This window comes from Plecotus auritus (genome assembly GCF_963455305.1).
Source record: "Plecotus auritus genome assembly, chromosome: 1".
Lineage (NCBI taxonomy): Eukaryota > Metazoa > Chordata > Mammalia > Chiroptera > Vespertilionidae > Plecotus > Plecotus auritus.
The window spans coordinates 150310532-150330370 of NC_137770.1; the positions used below are offsets into that span (position 1 = coordinate 150310532).

Consider the following 19839-nt stretch of genomic DNA (forward strand, 5'->3'; position numbering starts at 1 on the left):
TGGAGAGAGGGGGCATATGTTGTGAGTAGCTATTACACTCAGATTTACTGGGGGGAGGAAGAGAGTGCTAAGAAGGTTTTCTCTGTTGTATGAGTGCAATATCCCTGTGAGTGATTTCTCTTTCACTTTGGTGTTGGGAGGTTTCTCCTGAGAGCTGTTGAGAGTGTGGCTAATGTTGCTGCCTTGGCTAAGCATAAGCAGCCTGCAGCAGTCTTGAGTGACACTAGCCTAGATGACAGCTGCAGAGTCACAAGTAAGGGTAAGTCCCCCAACAGCCTTTGTGATAAACAGTCTCTCCTGCCTCCCAGAGCCTTCCCCTCATGCATCCCTTAGACAAGACCCCTGTGAAGCTTACCAAAACCCCACTTTTTTTGTTTTGTTTGTTTGAATTGACCAATCTGGCCTTGGCCCAGGAACTCCAAAGCACTTTACCACAGACACTATAATAAAGGTGTTTGTCCCCGTCCTGCCACACTGTCTGCCTACACCTGCCCTCCACACCCTGGGCCCTCCAGGCAGGCCGTGGACCTCCTCCAGGGCCCGGGGGAATAACCCTATTTCACTTCCTCTGGTAGGCTGTGGTTGACCATGGCCCACCACCGACACCCTGAGGCTCTGCTAAGATGTTAAAGCCACAACAGCCTTTGGAAGTGAATTTTTGTGTGTTTTTTTTAACTGTAGTAGTTAGTTACATTGCCAATCTGACCTCATTTAGTCCTCACCGCAACACCTGGAGAGAGTTTTTATTCCTTCCTCTGACAGATGGGACACAAACTGTTAAAGAAACTTGCTCTGAATCTCACAGTTGGTAAGCCACGGGCAGAGAGTTTTGATCTTGGGAGGCAGACTAGACAGACAGCATGTTTAACCATTGTGCGAGGCTTAATGATTAAACCAGCTTTTGCCTACAGTATTTCACTAAATGTCCACAGTGACTTGGATTACTTTTCTATTTGTGATGTCAGACTGGTTTCTTTGATTCTGACTCTGTGCTCAGCCAGCGGCACAGACAGCTTATCCCTGTGAGACTCACACTTGGGCCAAGATGGTTGGGACAGAAATGGCAAGAGGAATAGACTTCGGTCACCAGGGGGCAGCTGGTGAACTTAGTGCTAGATTGGAGATGGCAGTGCACAGAGGGATGTGTCATAGGTGAGTGGGATTGTCTGTTCTCAAGGCGCTTCGAGTACATTCCACTTTTTGTAGATATTTGTATAAACTTCTCGTCACAAACATTGCCGTAGTGGCCCTATGCCTAGTTCTAGCCTTTGTGGAGGAAATAAAAGAAACATAGGCCCAAGCATCTGCCTTCTAGGGACCTACGTGGAGGAAACAAAGCCTAGGCAAAATTGGAGGAATGCGTGACAGAATCTAATGGTGATTAAGGGCCTAAGGCTGGCCCCGACTCACTGTGATGGGGAAGTTAGAGCCAGGGGCAGGTTTAGATGACTGGGGAGGCTTTACAGAATGTTAGGTCTCCAGGCCTCCAGAAGATCAAGCTTCAGTACATACATCCCAAGGCAATGGTCAGATGCCATGGAGTTAAACGAGTTCTGGAACAGAATTCACAAAAAAGCCAACCACTCCTTCCTCTCTGGTTCACCTCCACACAACTCAGAAAGTAAGGCTCTGCTTCTGGCCCTTGGAGAAGATGAGGGTGCCTTGGTGTTTATTCAACAAATATGTGTTATATGATAAAACATGTATGTTGAACCACACACAAGTACATACATATTTAAAACAAAGATACCCTCTATCTTTCATTTATATCATTTCTGTGCCCACGCTCCATTCTAAGCCAGTAAAAATATCACAGTGGCTCCAAAGGAAATAAAATCAAACTCTTAGGATGTTATCTTCCTGAATAAGCAGTCTCAGAGAACTGCCAACATATATTTTTCTTTTTTTTTTTAATAAAACTTTATTGTTCAGATTATTACAGGTGTTCCTCTTTCTCCCCCCCCCCCGTATCTCCCCTCCACCTGATTCCCCACTCCACCCCATGCCCTTACCCCCCCCTCGTCCATAGGTGTAAGATTTTTGTCCCATCTCTTCCCGCACCCCTCACACTCCCTTCCCCCTGAGAATTGTCAGTCCACTCCCTTTCTATGTCCCTGATTCTATTATATTCACCAGTCCATTCTGTTCTTCAGATTTTTTATTCACTTGATTTTTAGATTCACTTGTTGGTAGGTATGTATTTGATGTCATTTTGTTGTTCATAATTTTTATCTTTACCTTTTTCTTCTTCTTCCTCTTCTTAAAGAATACCCTTCAGTATTTCATGTAATCCTGGTTTGGTGGTGATAAACTCCTTTAACTTTTTCTTATCTGCGAAGCTCTTTATCTGACCTTCAACTCTGAATGGTAGCTTTCCTGGGTAGAGTAATCTTGGTTGTAGGTTCTTGCTGTTCATCCCTCTGAATATTTCTTGCCACTCCCTTCTGGCCTGCATAGTTTCTGCCGAGAAATCAGCTGACAGTCGTATGGGTACTCCCTTGTAGGTAACTAACCGTTTTTCTCTTGCTGCTTTCAAGATTCTCTCTTTGTCTTTTGCCCTTGGCATTTCAATTATGATGTGTCTTGGTGTGGTCCTCTTTGGATTCCTCTTGTACGGGGTTCTGTGCGCTTCCTGAACTTGTAAGTCTATTTCTTTCACCAGGTAGGGAAAGTTTTCTGTCATTATTTCTTCTAATAGGTTTTCAATATTTTGCTCTCTGTCTTCTTCTGGCACCCCAAAAATTCGGATGTTGGTATGCTTAAAGTTGTCCCAGAGGCTCCTTACACTATCTTCATATTTTTGGATTCTTTTTTCTTTTTGTTTTTTTGGTTGGGTGTTTTTTGTTTCCTTATATTCCAGATCTTTGGTTTGATTCTTGGGGTACGTTGATCTACAGTTGAGTTTCTGTATATTCTTTATTTTAGACAGTGTATGTTTAATTTCTGACTGGCCCTTTTCCATTTTTTTTGCATTTTCATTAAGATCCTTAAAGGTCTCACTAAGTTCCTCAGCAGTTTTTAGAAGATTCTTGAGTAACCTTATAAATGTGGTTCTGAACTCTATGTTGTCCAGTAGTTTGCTTTCCTCCATTTCTTTCATTCGTGACATGTTTCTTTGTCTCCGCATTTTGTTGCTTCCCTGTGTTGATGGAGTGGCTTTGTGTGGTAGGTGACCTATAGGGGCTAGTAGCTCAGCCTCCCCAATCACCTGAGGTGGACACTCTTGGTACACCCCTTTGTGGGCTGAGTGCAAAGTCTTGGTGTAGTTAAGCCTTGACTGCTGTTGGTACACTGGGAGGAATTGACCTCCAGGCCAATTGGCTGTGAGGACCCGCTCTGTCTATAATGGAAGAACTGCTGCGCTGGAGACATGCTTATGGTGCAGGACTTGTTTCAGTGGGGCTTTGGTGCTCACTGAGTCTCCCTCTTGAATGTGTCACTTATGGATGTGAGGAGTTGAAATCTGGTGTCTCACACTGACCACTAGGTACACTGGCTTCTGGATCTCCAATGGGGTACAGGTCAGCTACTGTTTGAGGCCACCCAAGCAGGAGCTACAGTGAGAACTACAGTTTTCCCCTCTTTGCTTGGGGTTTGGAGGTTTTGGAGCTGTCTGACCCGGGCTGCAAGTTTGCTATGTTAAGCTGCGATTGGGCAGGCCATTCATATGCTAAAGCCGCTGCTTGGAGCTTGGGTGGGTTTGTAGGTTGTGCGGGGTGTGGGTCTCAGGGCGTCACTAGGCTAGGGTGTGACAAACAGCGATGGCTGTCAGTTAGCCGGCTCTGCGTCTCCGACTGCGTCCCCGCGTCCCGCGCCCCAGTGCCATAAACAATTATTCCTGCGTGCAGCCCTGCAAGCAAGCCACCCTCACTTTCTGACCCGATGGCAGACAGTCCAGCTTCTCCCCATAGGAGTTTGGGTCCCCCGCGTCTCCCCAGAAACTGAAGTTCAGAGTAATTTGGAGCTTGTCTCCCTTCAGGTTGAAAAAAGCAGCGCTCCCAGTTGCCTGCCGCCAGCCCGATTCGCGCGCCTCTGTACCTCAGCTTTTCAGCGCTTATGCACGTCTCAATGCTCTTTTCTCTTTCCTTCTAGTTGTAGAACTTCCACTCAGCCAGCTTTCCCGTGGTTCTGGGTGATAGATGTTTTGTCTTGTAGTTGTAGTTTTGAAATTGTTGTGCGAGGCAGCAGTTTAGGTGTTTACCTATGCCGCCATCTTGGATCCTCCCCCAACATACATTTTTCTACAGATAATTATTTCTTTTTTAAAAAGCACGTGTCTCATTTACTTACGTGATATCGTGAAGAATGTGTGCATCTGCCATCAGTCTGGACAAATATTGTTGAGAAATTTCCTTGTCATTAATGAAATCCATGGGAGTGACTTCCAAATTCAAAATGAAAGAGTGAATGTGCTCTTCTGACAATTTTTCATCTTCAGGAACGCCATCCCTGGCCTTTGACTTGAAACATAAACAACGTAAGTCTAATATTTCATAAAACATACTCGTTCATAAACTGAAAGCTGCCTCTCCAGGGAAATGCCATCAAGTCAGGGTCAGAAGTGGACTTCTTTATCTACAGGTTTCGGGGCAGACCTCTTTTTTTAAAAAGAGCAGGGAGAAGAAAGTTCCCCTACACTAGGACCCAGTGTCATAATGCCACTGCGTGGCCATCGGGCCTTCCTTCTGAGGGGGAAGCTAGAACCAGGCAGGAGTGTGAGCAGCACGGCAGCACTGACTTGAAGAGCCAGGGTGGTATGAAACGTTGAGGTCACTTTCCCCTTCGGCGATTTCAAGTATTCTTTCCTGGCTCTGATCCAGTTACTCAGCTGAAAGTTGATTAAGTTCCCACCTGACCCAGAATGAAAGAACAAGCACTTTGGGTCAATAATGGCTTGGAGATACCAGGGACTGACCAGGAAATGGTTAAAGTGCATTTCAGAGAAAAGGGGAAATGATATTGGAAGAAATTTGAGGGTGTTTTCATGAGCCAGTAGGGTCTCACCATCATCCCCATGCTGGACCAGAATTCACCATATAGGGACAGAGCGTCGTGATTTCCCCCTCATTTCCCTCCTCTCACCACTCACCCTAAGGAAAATGAAATTACTTACATGAGGAGGAGTTGCACTTGACACAAATAAATGCATCGGTTCTAGCTTATGTTTTTCTTTTAGCTGTAGTGCAGTCATAAAAGCAATGTAGGCCCCCATACTAAATTTGGGAAAGAAAAACATGATAATAACTGTTCAACAAAGTCATGGTAATCCACTGAAAGTATATAAAGACAAGGATCATAAAACAGCAATGATCATGACATATGCAAAGAAAAGTATAAGTTACTTAAATAATAAATGTGTTATGGAGGGTATACTTTCAACAACTGATATCAGCATAAGAAGTGTTTTAAGACATCCCTGATAGTTCAGGCTAAAATTTAGTACTTACTTCCACAATGCCTTGAAATTTATTTCAGTTTCCTTGTGTCCCTTCAGCTCTCTATCACTAGGCCTTTGATAGTGTGTATCAGCAGTTCTCAAAGTATGGTCTGGGATCCCCTGGGAAATCCTGAGACCTTTTCATGTGGTCTATGAGGTTAAAGCTATTTTCATGACAATGCCAAAATGTTATATTCTTACTCTCATTCTCTCCTGAGAGCATAGTTGAGTTTTCCTGAGGCTATGTGACTTGGGATATTGCAACAGTTTGAATGGAGAAGCAAAAATGAGAATCCAGCTGCCTTCTGTTCAGCCAGACAATAAACAGATTTGCAAAAGTGTAAAACAATGCCTTGCCTCTCACTAATTTTGAGAGGAAATACAGTCTTTTACTTAAAACTATATTTATGACAACATGCAACGGGTTTATTAATATTATTTTAACACATGTATATTTAAATTTCTTAGTTTTAATTTCTAATATAGTAAGTATTGACATAATATCAAACATAAGCAAAAGCTCTCTGAGCTCCTCAATGTTTTTAAAAGTATTAAAACAGTACTGGGACCAAAAAAATTGTGAGCTACTGTAGACAATGTAAATATGTTTTGTAAACAATACTGCCAGAGATTACTTTGGTAAATACCTTAGGGGAGGAAAAGGGAAACTCAGTCCCATGTTCATTGCTGATGAAGCGTAAATTGCAGGTAATTTGGAGATGTATATTAAGAACTCTAACAATGGGCATATCATTTAACAGAAATTCTGAAGATTTATATTAAGAAACTTAGGAGATATATGCAAATTTTTCTACAAAAATGTTCATTGAAAAATTTTTAGAGACATTTCTTTTTATTTAAAAAAATTTATTTATTTTTTAATTTAATAAATCTTTATTGTTCAGATTATTACAATTGTTTCTCCTTTTTCCCCCCATAGCTCCCCTCCACCCAGTTCCCACCCCACCCTCTGCCCTTACCTCCCCCCGACTGTCCTCATCCATAGGTGTACGATTTTTGTCCAGTCTCTTCCTGCACCCCCCCATACCCCTTTGCCCCTGAGAATTATCAGTCCACTCCCTTTCTGTGCCCCTGATTCTATTATATTCACCAGTTTATTCTGTTCATTAGATTTTTTATTCACTTGATTTTTAGATTCACTTGTTGGTAGATATGTATTTGTTGTTCATAATTTTTATCTTTACCTTTTTCTTCTTCTTCTTCTTCTTAAAGAATACCTTTCAGCACTTCATATAATACTGGTTTGGTGTTGATGAATTCCTTTAGCTTTTTCTTATCTGTGAAGCTCTTTATCTGACCTTCCATTCTGAATGATAACTTTGCTGGGTAGAGTAATCTTGGTTGTAGATTCTTGCTATTCATCACTTTGAATATTTCTTGCCACTCCCGCTGGCCTGCATAGTTTCTGTTGAGAAATCAGCTGACAGTTGTATGGGTGCTCCCTTGTAGGTAATTAACTGTTTTTCTCTTGCTGCTTTTAATATTCTCTCTTTGTCTTTTGCTCTTGGCATTTTAATTATGATGTATCTTGGTGTGGTCCTCCTTGGATTCCTTTTGTTTGGGGTTCTGTGCGCTTCCTGGACTTGTAAGTCTATTTCTTTCACCAGGTGGGGGAAGTTTTCAGTCATTATTTCTTCAAATAGGTTTTCAGTATCTTGCTCTCTCTCTTCTTCTGGCACCCCCATAATTCTGATGTTGGTACACTTGAAATTGTCCCTGAGGCTTCTTACACTATCTTCAACTTTTTGGATTCTTTTCTCTTTTTGCTTTTCCGGTTGAGTGTTTTTTGCTTCTTTGTATTTCAAATCTTTGACTTGATTCTTGCATTCCTCTAGTCTGCTGTTGGGTCTCTGTATAATATTTTTTATTTCAGTCAGTGTATGTTTAATTTCTAGTTGGTCCTTTTTCATATCTTCGAGGGTCTTGCTAAATTTATCGGCCTTTTCTAGAAGATTCTTGAAAAGCCTTATAACAGTGGTTTTGAATTTTATATCCAGTCGTTTGTTTTCCTCCCTTTCTTTCGTTTGTGATCTGTTTCTTTGTCTCCGCATTTTTGCTGCTTCCCTGAGTTGGTAGGATAGCTTTGTGTGCTAGGTTTCCTATATGGCCAGTGGGTTGGCCTCCCCAGTTAACCTGAGGTGGACACTCTTGGTGCACCCCTTTGTGGGCTGTGTGTACAGCCTTGTTGTAGTTAAGTCTTGATTGTTGGTATCACTGGGAGGAATTGACCTCCAGGCCAGTTGGCTGTGAGGATCAGCTGTGTCTACGCTGGGAGAAGTTCAGTGTTGGAGACAGCCTTATAGGATCAGACTTGAAAAATTGCAAAAGCCTCTATGGTCAGCTTGGATGGGGCGGAGTCTCAGCGTGGAGCAGACAGTCTTGGCTTCCTGTCAGCCCTGCCCTTGCGTGTGTGCCTCCAGATCTCTGCCTTCCACAGCTCCCCTGAGTTTCCGCCTGACAGTCCAGATTCCCCCCGTTAAGAGTGTGGGTCCCCAGGGGCTCGCCCGGAACTGGGGTTCAGTGTAGTCATAACTGGGGTTCAGTGCAGTCAGTAACTTCCGACTCCCTTCCGCTAGGGAAAGCCTGTGGCAACCTCTGCATTCAGTCTTCTCTGTGAGCTCTCGCGCGCACGCACCTCCAGACCCCTGCCCGCTGCAGCTCCCCAGAGGCTCCGAGTCTCCGTGTGCCTTTCTCTCTAACTGACAGTCCACGCTCCCCCTCTATGAGCCTGGGTCCACAGGGTTTCGCCCAGAACTGGGGTTCAGTGCAGTCGGAACTGGGGTTCAGTGCAGTTGGGGGCTTCCTTCTCTCTCCCGCCAGAGAAAGTCAGCCAAGCACTCAGCCACCCTTCCTCTCTGCGTGCATGTCTCCGTACCTCAGCCCTTTGCCACTCCTCTGATTCTCCGTGAGCTTTTCTCTATCCTACTAGTTGTAGAATTTCCACTCAGTCATCCTTCCTGTGGTTCTGGATGAAGTCCGTTCTGTCTTTTAGTTGTAGTTTTGAAATTGTTGTGTGAAGCAGCAGTTTAGGTGCTTACCTATGCCGCCATCTTGGTTTCTCCTCAAAAAATTTTATTTATTGTTGACACTATTATAGATGTCCCCCTTCCCTGCCTCTACCCAGCTTCTGCCCTTTCCCCCCTTCTCCCACATCACCACACTCTTATTGTGTCCATGGGCCATGCATATATGTTCTTTGGCTAACAGAAAAAGATAAAAGTAACTATGTCCACAAAGGGAAATTGATGAAATGATAAAACAGGTCATGAAACAATGTGACCTTCACAACAATAGTAAGTGAAAGAAAGTCAGGAAAAGGTACAAAGCAGGACCATATATGTAACATACTATGGAACCACATCAAAATTTTAAAATACTTTCTAGGATGACACATTTTATTTTTTGCCTGAACATATCTATAAATATTATATAACATGATAGCCCAAATTTAGTGAGTCCTTATCACATACCAAATAATTTATGATCATTATTCATTTAATCCTCATAAGAAGAAACTATTATTTTTCCAGCTTTACAGAGAAGGAAACTAATTAAAAAACCGTAGGAATTTCTCCCAGGTCAAACTGACTAAGAGGTAGTCAAAACTGCAGGTTTCATGTTATAACCTTAAAATTATACATCTAGCACATATTATTTATATAGTGAAAAATAAGTGCAATGTAAGTTACTGCTATAATCTTGATTTTACAAGTCCTGATTTATTATTATTATTATTATTATTATTATTATTATTATTATTTGCCTAAAGATATAATTACTATACAAACGTCCAATTGTAAGAGTTGTGACTGGTCATAATTATTCAACATTCTAGGACTATATTACAATGAGAAGATGCTAGGAGCCCAGGATTTTCACAATTCATCACACAACCTGGCATTTATATCTTTATGGTCCCTATTGCACAATTTCTTCCAGTCTAACTTTCTTGTCTGGGAACAGCTATAGCCATATTTAATCACTCACTCCTTTAAGCAGCAATGAAGCAGTGTAACCAATACAAAAGGTATGCATCTCACAAGACACAAAGAACAACATTTGCTAAGGATTCATGATTGAGGAAATGGCTTTTAAAACAGATTTTAAATACCTGTGGCCAAAAAATGCAAATGGTTTATCCTGGAGGACTGGCAGCAGAACACAAACAATTTCATCAACTATCTGGCAGATGTCACTGGCAAAAGGCTCTTCAAATCGACTTTCTCTCCCAACAAGCCTTATGGAGTGCACTGGAGATCGGAAAACACAAGTGAATGCATGCAGAAAGTGGGTGAGATACTGTGACGTTGTAAAAGAACTTATATTAACACTAGAGGCCTGGTGCATGAAAATTCATGCATGGGAGGGGGGGTGTCCCTCAGCCCAGCCTGCCTCCTCTCACAGTTCGGGAGCCCTCAGGGGTGGGAGGCGACCCAGCGATCAGGGGAAGGCAACGCCCCATTACACCTCTGCTGCTGTCACTGCCAGCAGTGCAAGCCTTGGTCAGCCCTGGTTACTGAGCCTCGGGCGGCCCTGGGCAGCTGGGCAGCTGCCATCCAAGGCTTGTCTGCGCCTCGGATTGGCCCTGGGCAGCTGGGGGGTTGAGGGGACTGGGGGACTCTGGAGGCAGGCGTGCTGAGCAGCCGGGCCTGTCTGGGGGTGGGCCTGGCCTTGCTACATGCCTGCTGCCCCGGCAGGGCTGAGGGGACTGGGCGCCGCCATCTTTGAGGGCGTGGCAGTCAATTAGCATATTCCCTCCTTATTGGCTGTGGGTGCCACCATCTTTGCGACAGCATGAGGGTCAATTAGCATATTCCCTCTTTATTAGATAGGATGACGTGAATAATTTCAAAGAAATGAATAATGTCAAATCCAGTGATATAAAAGATTTAGGATTTGCTGAGAAAAAGCAGTAGCATAAGATACAGCAGATTATCTGAAAAACACTCTCCAACTACAAAATACCTAGAAATACTAAAAGAAGCATCCATATAATAGGATGCTCACAGTAAAAGTAGTGAGCATGTGCTAATGGAATGGCTACTCTGCCGCCTATTGCCTATATCAGGAAAATAAATTATCAGGTTTCAAGGGTGACCTATAATAGAGCCCTTGACATAAAGCCAGGGACTCTAAGCTCTAAACTCTCAGTGAAAAGTAGACTAGGAAAAAAGAAAATCTTCCTAATGCCAAAGGGTGATAATAACTTTCTGTGTTTACCTTGGCTCTGAATGGGAAAAGTCTGCCCTTATATATATTTTTTTTAACCGAAGCCTTGCATTTATGCAAATTTGAAGTTTAAATTGATATTATCTTGGTAATCTGGTGAAAATGAAGCTGAAAAAAATAACTCTATGGTACTAGAGTATGACTTTTGTTTATTTTTTAATCTTTATTGTTGTATTACATAATAGTAGATCCTCCTTTTGCCCCCATTAACCTCTTCCAGCCCGCTCCCATCCCTCTAACCCCCCAGGCCCTCACCACCCCATTCTCTGTGTCCACAGGTTATGCATATATGCATACAAGTTCATCGGTTGATCTCTTCCCACCCACCCTCCCCTGCCTTTCCTCTGAGGTTCAACAGTGTGTTTATGCTTCTATGACTCTGGGTCTATTTTTGATCATCAGTTTATTTGGTTCATTAGACTCCACATATGAGTGAGATCATAATGGTATTTGTCTTTGACTTATTTCACTTAGCATAACTCTCTCAAGATCCATCCATGTTGTCTCCAGTAAACACTGGAGTGCACCTCTCTTTGAGGTCACCATTTTATTTCCTTTGGATAGATACCCAGAAGCGGGCTTGTTGGATCATATATGGTAGTTATAGTTTTAATTTTTAAGGAACCTCCATACTGTTTTCCATAGTTACTGTACCAATTTATAATCCCACCAATACTGCAAAAAGGTTTCCTTTTGTCACACCTTCATCAACACTTGTTATTTCTTTTTGATGATGGCCGTTCTAACAGGTGTGAGGTGATATCTCATTGTGGTTTTAATTTGCATCTCCTTGATGTTTAGGGATGTTGAACATCTTTTCATGTACCTGTTGTCCATCTGTATGTCTTCTTTAGAAAAATGTCTATTCAGGTCCTTGGCCTATTTTTCAATTGGATTTGTTTTTTGTTGTTGTTATTTAGTTGTATGAGTTCCTTATATAGTTTGGATATAAACTCTTATCAAATATGTGGTTTGCAAATATCTGTCCCATTCAGTGGATTACTCTTTCATTTTGTTGATGGTTTCACTTGTTGTTTAAAAGCTTTTTAGTTTGATGTAGTCCCACTTGTTTATTTGGCTTTTGTTACTTGTGCTTTAGGTATCATATAAAAATAACCGTCACCAAGACCAATGCCAAGGAGCTTTTTCTCTGTTTTCTTCCAGGAGTTTCATGATTTCAGTTCTTACATTTAAGTTTTTAATCCATTTTGAGTTAATTTTTGTGAGTATAAGATAAGGGTCTTGTTTGATTTTTTTGGATGTGAATATCCCATTTTCCCAGCACCATTTATTGAAGAGACTGTCTTTTCTCCATTGAATATTCCTGTCTCCCTTGTCAGATATTAGTTGACCAGATATGCATAGGTTTATTTCTGAGCTCTTGATTCTGTTCCATTAGTTTATGTGTCTGTTTTTATGCTAATAGCATTCTGCCTTGATTATTATAGTTAACTATAGTCACCATGTAATGTACAGCATGGTAATTATAGTTAACAGTAATATACTATATATCTGAAAGTTGCTTAGAGTGTAGCTCTTAAAAGTTGAGAAAAAAGAAGAGAGAAAGAAATTGTAACTATGTGAGGCAATAGAAGTTAATTTTTGTGGTAATCATTTTGATGTATTTATATATACAACCATAATGTTGTTCACCTAAAATGTTATATAATGTTAAATATTACTTATATATCAATAAATCTGGAAAAAATAAAAACAGAGTAATTTCATGCACAGATTTACAAAAAAATTGTAAAATTTAGCATTAACAGTATTGTCAAGGATATAGAGCAATAAGAATTTTCTTTTTATATACTTCTTTGGCAGTGTAAGTAACTTCAATTCCTTTGGAGAACTATTTGGCAATATCACATATAGTTGAAGATATTCATACGTTAACACCCAGAAATTCCATTCCTAGATACAGGCTTTCTTACACATGTATGCAAGAAGATATATAAAAGACTGCTCATAGAAGCATTATTTTAACATAAAAACAATAAAATGACCTTAATGTCTATAAAGAGAAGAATATATATATATATATATATAAATTGAATTGTGTTATAGTCAAACAATGGAATGATATACAATAGTTAAAAGTCAATGAAGACATCCAGAAGATGGCTAACGACGGGAAGGCAGACTGCAAGATAGTGTGTGAGTGAGAGAACAAAGGGAGAGTGTGGTCGCACAGGGAGTGTTTGTTGGTGAGTTGAGGGACAGATATACTCCAGGAGACTGTGGGGGATGGCCAGACAGGGTTCCCCTGACCGAGCAGCCCCCACTGCTGCTGGGTTCCCTCCCGGAGCGACCAGCTCTGACATGGAGACCACACCATCTTGAAGGGGAAAGTGGATGTTATCGGAAGCCTGAAAATCTACAACTACGGCACCCAACGAACAGCTGCGAACCCGAGAATACCGGTTCCCAAGTGGCGCGAGCACGCGGATTCAGAGGAGTTCTGCACCCCCTCACGGAAAGGTCAGATTTCACCTGGGATAAGGTGAGGTCTGTGGTCCGGGCTGGAGAGAGAAATGCGCACTGTGGGAGCTGGAGGACCTGGGGAAGTTTCTGCCCAGAAAAGTCCGTGGCCATTGGGGCTGGCGTGATCCGCGAATGTGGAAGGGGGTCCACAGAGCTGCTAACAGAAGGGAACTCTAAAAAGCAACCCATAGCTGAACTAGGCACAAAAAGACAGCCTAAAAGTTTTAAAAGTGTGCCGGCTGCTTAGACCCAAAGGGAAAAAAGACTGCACAGACTTGCGCGCAGCACTGGAGTTCATGCAATTACTCTGGCTCTTTTCTCCCTCTCTCTCTCTCTCTCTCTCTCTCTCTCTCTCTCTCTCTCTCTTTCTCTCTCTCTCTTTAAATCCTTGCTTTTGATTACTAAGCCCAATACAAAAGGGGAAAGTTGTTTTTGTGGAAACGGGATCAGAGCGGGGAATAACTATCAGAGAACCAGCTCTGGGGCAGTCCATTCCCCCAAACCGGTATTAAGTGACACAGGGAAAACAAAATCTAAACACTAGCTAGAGAGGACCTATAGACCCAGAGGTCTGTCCAGAAACACTGCCACCCAGGGGTTGAATCACAAATTGACGCTTGTGTAAACACAAATAAAGGAGTATAAGAAATAAAGACGTACTGCCTGCTTAAAAATCAGGACTGTGGCCTACAACACTGAGGAGCAGTGGAACACAGGGATCTTTAATACTGTCCTAACTAGGAAACAGGCGTGCCAAACAGAACAGTAGAGGAAGTGAATGACCTTCACTATGTCACATTTTTATTTTTTATTTTTTTTCATCTTTTACTTAAGAAACTAAATTTTTTTTCCTCACTTGATTTTACCTTTTTAATTATTACATTTTTATTTTCAATCAGTATTATTACTACTACTATTTTACCTTTTATTTTTAAAAGTGTCATTTCATTTTCTCTTTATTTTACTTTGGGATTGGTGTTCTATATTCTATTTTCATCTTCCCTTTAGCATTATTTTACTCTATCTCAACTTTACCTTTATGCCAACACTCGCTTCCTCACTTTTCCCCTCTTGTTGTCCTGTTTCTCTTACCCTATTCCTGCTGTAGATTTTCCCTATTTCTTCTTTTTACCCCCTGTTAAAATTTCACCCTACTTATATATCTAATTTCCAATCCCATGCTCCAAGTCCATACACACCTCTCTCTTCTCTTTCTTCACTATCCAATTTTTTTTCTCTCTGTCCTTTTGTTCTTGTTTGCTTGATTGTTGATTATATTGGTTTTTTTATGCTTGTTTGTGAGATTGTTTTGCTTTTTCTGTTTGTTTTTTTGTTTGTTTTTTGCTTCTGTTTACCTCCCCTCGCTTGATATTAGTTGTTGTTTGTAGTTTGCATTCGTCTCTAGGTATTTGTTTCTGGCATTTGTTGGGATTAGTGGCTGTTCTATTGGAGTTTATTCCCCATACACATAGTTTTTTCCCCTCTTCTTTGTTATTCTCTTTCTTTTCTCTCTTACTTTTTCTTCCTTTACCCAATTTCATTTTTGCTCTTCTTTTTTTTTCTCTTCTTCTTTCTTTCTTATTCTCTAATTCACCTTTCTATGGTGGTCACCTTTATTTGGGTTATTAATATCATGAATACATTTGTGTTCAGTGCCTTATGCATTGTACCTTGTTATGTTGTATTTTGTGCCTTTAAATCAATGCAGGAGAGAGAGAACTATATAACCAGACATCTGGAGAAGAGAGATCATGGGGAGACAAAGAAACAACCCACATATGAAAGAAAAGCAGGCATCACCAGAAAAGGAAGTAAATGAAATGGAGGCAAGCAGCCTGTCAGAGAAAGAATTCAGAGAAATGGTCATAAGGTGGATGAAAAGAATGGAAGACAAATTCAACAATATGTGTAAGAACCAAGAGGAAATGAAGAAGAACCAAGAAGAAATGAAAAATGACATCGCTGCTATAAAGAACTCAGTAGAAAGCATCAACAGTAGACTAAAAGAAGCAGAGGAATGCATCAGTGATCTAGAAGACAAGGAAGGAGGAAATACCCAAACAGAGCAGCTTCTAGAAAAAAAAATTAAAAAGCAGAAGTAGAGCCTAAGAGAACTTTGGGACAACACATTTATCACGAATTCATTTATTAAAGATCATATACCATGACCAAGTAGGATTTATCCCGGGGATGCAAGGATGGTACAATATTCACAAATCAATAAATGTGATACCATCACATAAACAAATTGAGAGATAAAAACCACATAGTCATATCAATTGATGCAGAAGAAGCATTTGACAAAATCCACCACCCATTTTTGATAAAAACTCTCAGCAAGGTGGGAATAGAAGGATCATACCTCAACATAATAAAAGCCATATATGACAAACCCACAGCCAACATCATACTCAATGGGCAAACACTAAAACCATTTCCCCTAAGAACAGGAACAAGACAGGGATGCCCACTCTCACCACTCCTGTTAGACATAGTGCTGGAAGTACTAGCCATTGCGATCAGACAAGAAGAAGAAATAAAAGGCATCCAAATTGGAAAAGAAGAAGTAAAACTGTCCTTATTTGCAGATGACATGATACTATACATAGAAAACCCTAAAGACTCCATCAAAAAACTATTAGAGTTAATAAATGAATTTGGCAATGTAGCAGGATACAAAATTAACGCCAAGAAATCTATGGCATTTCTATACACCAATAGTGAACTTACAGAAAGAGAGACTAAAAAAGCAATCTCATTTACCATTGCACCAAAAAAAATTAAGATACCTAGGAATAAACTTAACTAAGGAGGTAAAAGACCTATAGGCAGAAAACTACAGGACACTGAAAAAAGAGATAGAGGAAGACATAAACAGATGGAAGAACATACCATGTTCATGGATTGGTAGAATCAACATCATTAAAATGTCCATACTACCCAAAGCAATCTATAGATTCAATTCACTTCCCATTAAAATACCAATGGCATATTTTACAGACCTAGAAAGAACTCTCCAAAAATTCATCTGGAATAAAAAAAGACCCCGAATAGTCACAGCAATCCTGAGAAAGAAGAACAAAGTAGGTGGGATCTCAATACCAGATTTCAAGCTGTATTACAAAGCCACTGTTCTCAAAACAGCCTGGTATTGGCACAAGGACAGACATATAGATCAATGGAATAGAATAGAGAACCCAGAAATCGACCCAAACCACTATGCTCAATTAATATTTGACAAAGGAGGCATGAACATACAATGGAGTCAAGACAGTTTCTTCAATAAATGGTGTTGGGAAAATTGGACAGGTACGTGAAATAAAATGAAACTAGACCACCAATTTACACCATACACAAAAATAAACTCAAAATGGATAAAGTACTTAAACATAGGACAGGAAACCATAAAAATTCCAGAGGAATTCACAGGCAGCAAAATCTCAGACATATGCCGAAGAAATGATACCACTTCTAGGGCAATGGAAACTAAAGAAAAAATAAACAAATGGGACTACATCAAAATAAAAAGCTTTTGCATAGCAAAAGAAACCATCAACAAAACAACAAGAAAGCCCATTGCATCAGAGAATATATTTGCCAATGTTATCACTGATAAAGGTTTAATCTCCAGTATTTACAGGGAACTCATACAACTTGATAAAAGGATGATAAACAATCCAATAAAAAAACAGGCAATGGACCTAAATAGAAACTTTTTGAAAGAAGACAGAAGGAAGGCCAAGAGACGTATGAAAACATGCTCAAAGTCACTAATTATCCGAGAGATGCAAATCAAAACAACAATGCGGTACCATCTCACACCTGTCAGAATGGCAACAATCAACAAATCAACAAACGACAAGTGCTGGCGAGGATGCGGAGAAAAATGAACCCTGGTTCACTGCTGGTGGGAATGCAGACTGGTGCAGCCACTGTGGAGAACAGTATGGAGTTTCCTGAAAAAAACTAAAAATGGAACTCCCATTTGACCCAGTGATCCCACTTCTAGGAATATATCCCAAGAAATTAGAAACACCAATCAGAAAGGATATATGCACCCCTATGTTCATAGCAGCACAATTCACTGTAGCTAAGATTTGGAAACAGCCTAAATGCCCATCAGCAGATGAGTGGATTAGAAAACTATGGTACATCTACACAATATAATACTATGCTGCTATAAAAAAGAAGGAATTCTTACCATTTGCAGCAACATGGATGGATCTGGAGAGCATTATGTTAAGTGAAATAAGCCAGGCAATGAAAGAAAAATACCACATGATCTCACTCATTTATGGAAAATAAAGAACATTATAACCTGATGAACAAAAAGATAGATACAGAGGCAGTAAAGCATCGAATAGACTGTCAAATTAAAGCGGGAAGGCTGGGGAGTGTTGGGGAGGGAGGGAAATAGATCAACCAAAGGACTTGTATGCATGCATATAAGCACAACCAATGGACAGAAGACACTGGGGGGTGGGGGGGGGCGTGTAGGATAAGGGCATGCGACAGAGGGTAGGGGAAGCTGGGGAAAGGTCAATGGGAAAAAAAGGAGATATATGTACTACTATATGTAATACTTTAAACAATCAAAAAAAGTCAATGAAATAGAGATACACATGATAAATCTTAAAAAATAAACTTAGGAGAAAACAGCAAGTATCAGAGGAATGTTTGCAATATGATACAATTATAAAAAGTTAGAAATATATGAAATAATTCTGTATCTTATTTAGGTATTTGAGGAGGTTAGAAAGGGAGAGTGAATACAATTAGGAAGGGAGTACATGGAGACGTAAATGTTATTCAGTTGTAATGTTTTATTATTCAAGAGGAGCAGTGGCCATGGTTAAATTTTAGGTATTATTCTTTATACATTTTTTTACATATGAACTACTGAAAAATTGGTTTAAAGGAGCAGCCTTCCCCCTCCCCTACAGATTTATTTGACTATGAGATGGTCCCCTTGTCCAAACCATCAATGTACTTTGAAAAGAAGAGAATGAGACTCCTGCTGTCACTTATGAAAGGTTCAAGAGGTGACCATATCAAAATTAATACTTCCAATTTTTCCATTCCCCCTGGCTCTCATGCCAGTCTCTTAGACATAACTGAAACACTCAGTCAAGCTCTTATAAATAAAGGGGCACTATTTATTATGTGAGGACTTTTTTTCTTCGTAAGTAGTACTAATCCATGATTGGCAGTGAACTGTAAAATCTTCAGATCACCCATCTGAATTTATTCAAACAAGGTTATTTTATTTTGATTTTCTCCTAACACTATTCTCCTAAAATACTAATTAGCTCCAATTCAGTATTTTTTTTTCTTAGGAAAATCACTGTAACAATTTAATTAAGAAAAAAAGGAGAAAGTGAAAATACACACAATAAGAGGAAACAACTCTTAAACTCAAGGAAACTTTTGAAAATCACAAGAGACTTTTGGCAGTTCTCTATGCAATTAATTTGGAAATTTACATGTAATTTGTGTATCTTTAAAAATTCAATTTACCAAAATTGATCCCAGTAAAAATAGGAAATTTAAACAGATATTTTTTATAGAAGGAGTTGTTGATGTATTCATGTAAAAAAACCACTAGGCCTAAATGACTGTCTAGGGAAATTCTTCTAAATGTTCACAGGACATAATATCAATGCTACTTAAACTCTCCAGAGCTTAGAAAAGAAGGAAAGTGTTCAAATTCTTTTTATGAAATAGCTATAACATTTATACCTAATATGAAATGACTGGAAAAAAAAAAACATGAGAAGAACTCTAGAAAAACCTTTCTTATACATGAAAATGGATATAGGGACTGGTGTAAAAATGACACGAGAAAAAGAAGCTTCCCGGAGTGCCTTTGTGACTGTGTGCACTAGTGGGCAGGCTCTCACCAAGGACAGCCTCTTTGCAAACAGCAGTAATGGTTCCCATTTATAAAATGGCTTACATTTTCCAAAATACTTTCAAACAGCTCTGCCTAATGCTGGGACCTGGAGAAAACTTTCCCTTCCTTCCCTCTTTAGAGTGGAAGCATAGAAAATGTTTCCATTTCCAAGTAAAACAGGCATGTAACAAGAAAAATCCCTCACAAATATAAAAATGCATTAACTATAAGGCAAAATGTTTCCACTTCCTCAATCCTACCTCATCACCTCAAAGGAAACCACTGTTATCAGTATTGTGTGTTCTGCCATGTTTTCGTGTAGCATCCATACCTTTCTCTGGGTATGCTTCCATTGTATTAATCTGTGTATATGTGTGTGTATATATTTTTAGGGATTTACACAAATGGGAGCATACCATAACACTAAAAAAAAAAAAAATGAGTAAAGCCTGAATGTGTAGATATGGATAATAGTTTGCTGTATACGGTAATTGATGAAAAAAAGCTAGTTACAGAACAGTGTTATGCATTTTTATATTGTAGTTAATGCATTTTTATATTTGTGGGGGGGGGGTTCTTATTTAATCAGGAGCAAAAGAATTTGAAGCAAATATGTTGAAATGGTGATGTTGAGCTCTGGCTAGGTGGCTCAGTTGGTTGGAGCATTGACTTGTACATCAAGAAGGTTGCAGGTTCAATCCCTGGTTGGGGTGTGTACAGGAGGCAACCAACTGATGTTTCTCACTTCCTCTCTAAAATCAATAAACACATCCTC

At 40.1% G+C, this 19839-nt stretch overlaps 1 protein-coding gene across 1 annotated transcript in view; it reads right to left on the reverse strand.

Moving 5' to 3' along the window:
- The window catches only part of OLAH (oleoyl-ACP hydrolase), a gene marked incomplete at both ends in the record, with an annotated part of 30136 nt that overhangs the window by 5253 nt on the left and 5044 nt on the right, over window positions 1–19839 (reverse strand). The window contains 3 exons of the mRNA XM_080654763.1: window positions 4291–4460; window positions 5114–5213; window positions 9570–9708. Of these exons, the coding sequence (XP_080510889.1) occupies window positions 4291–4460; window positions 5114–5213; window positions 9570–9708 (409 nt within the window). The remainder of the gene's footprint in view (window positions 1–4290; window positions 4461–5113; window positions 5214–9569; window positions 9709–19839) is intronic.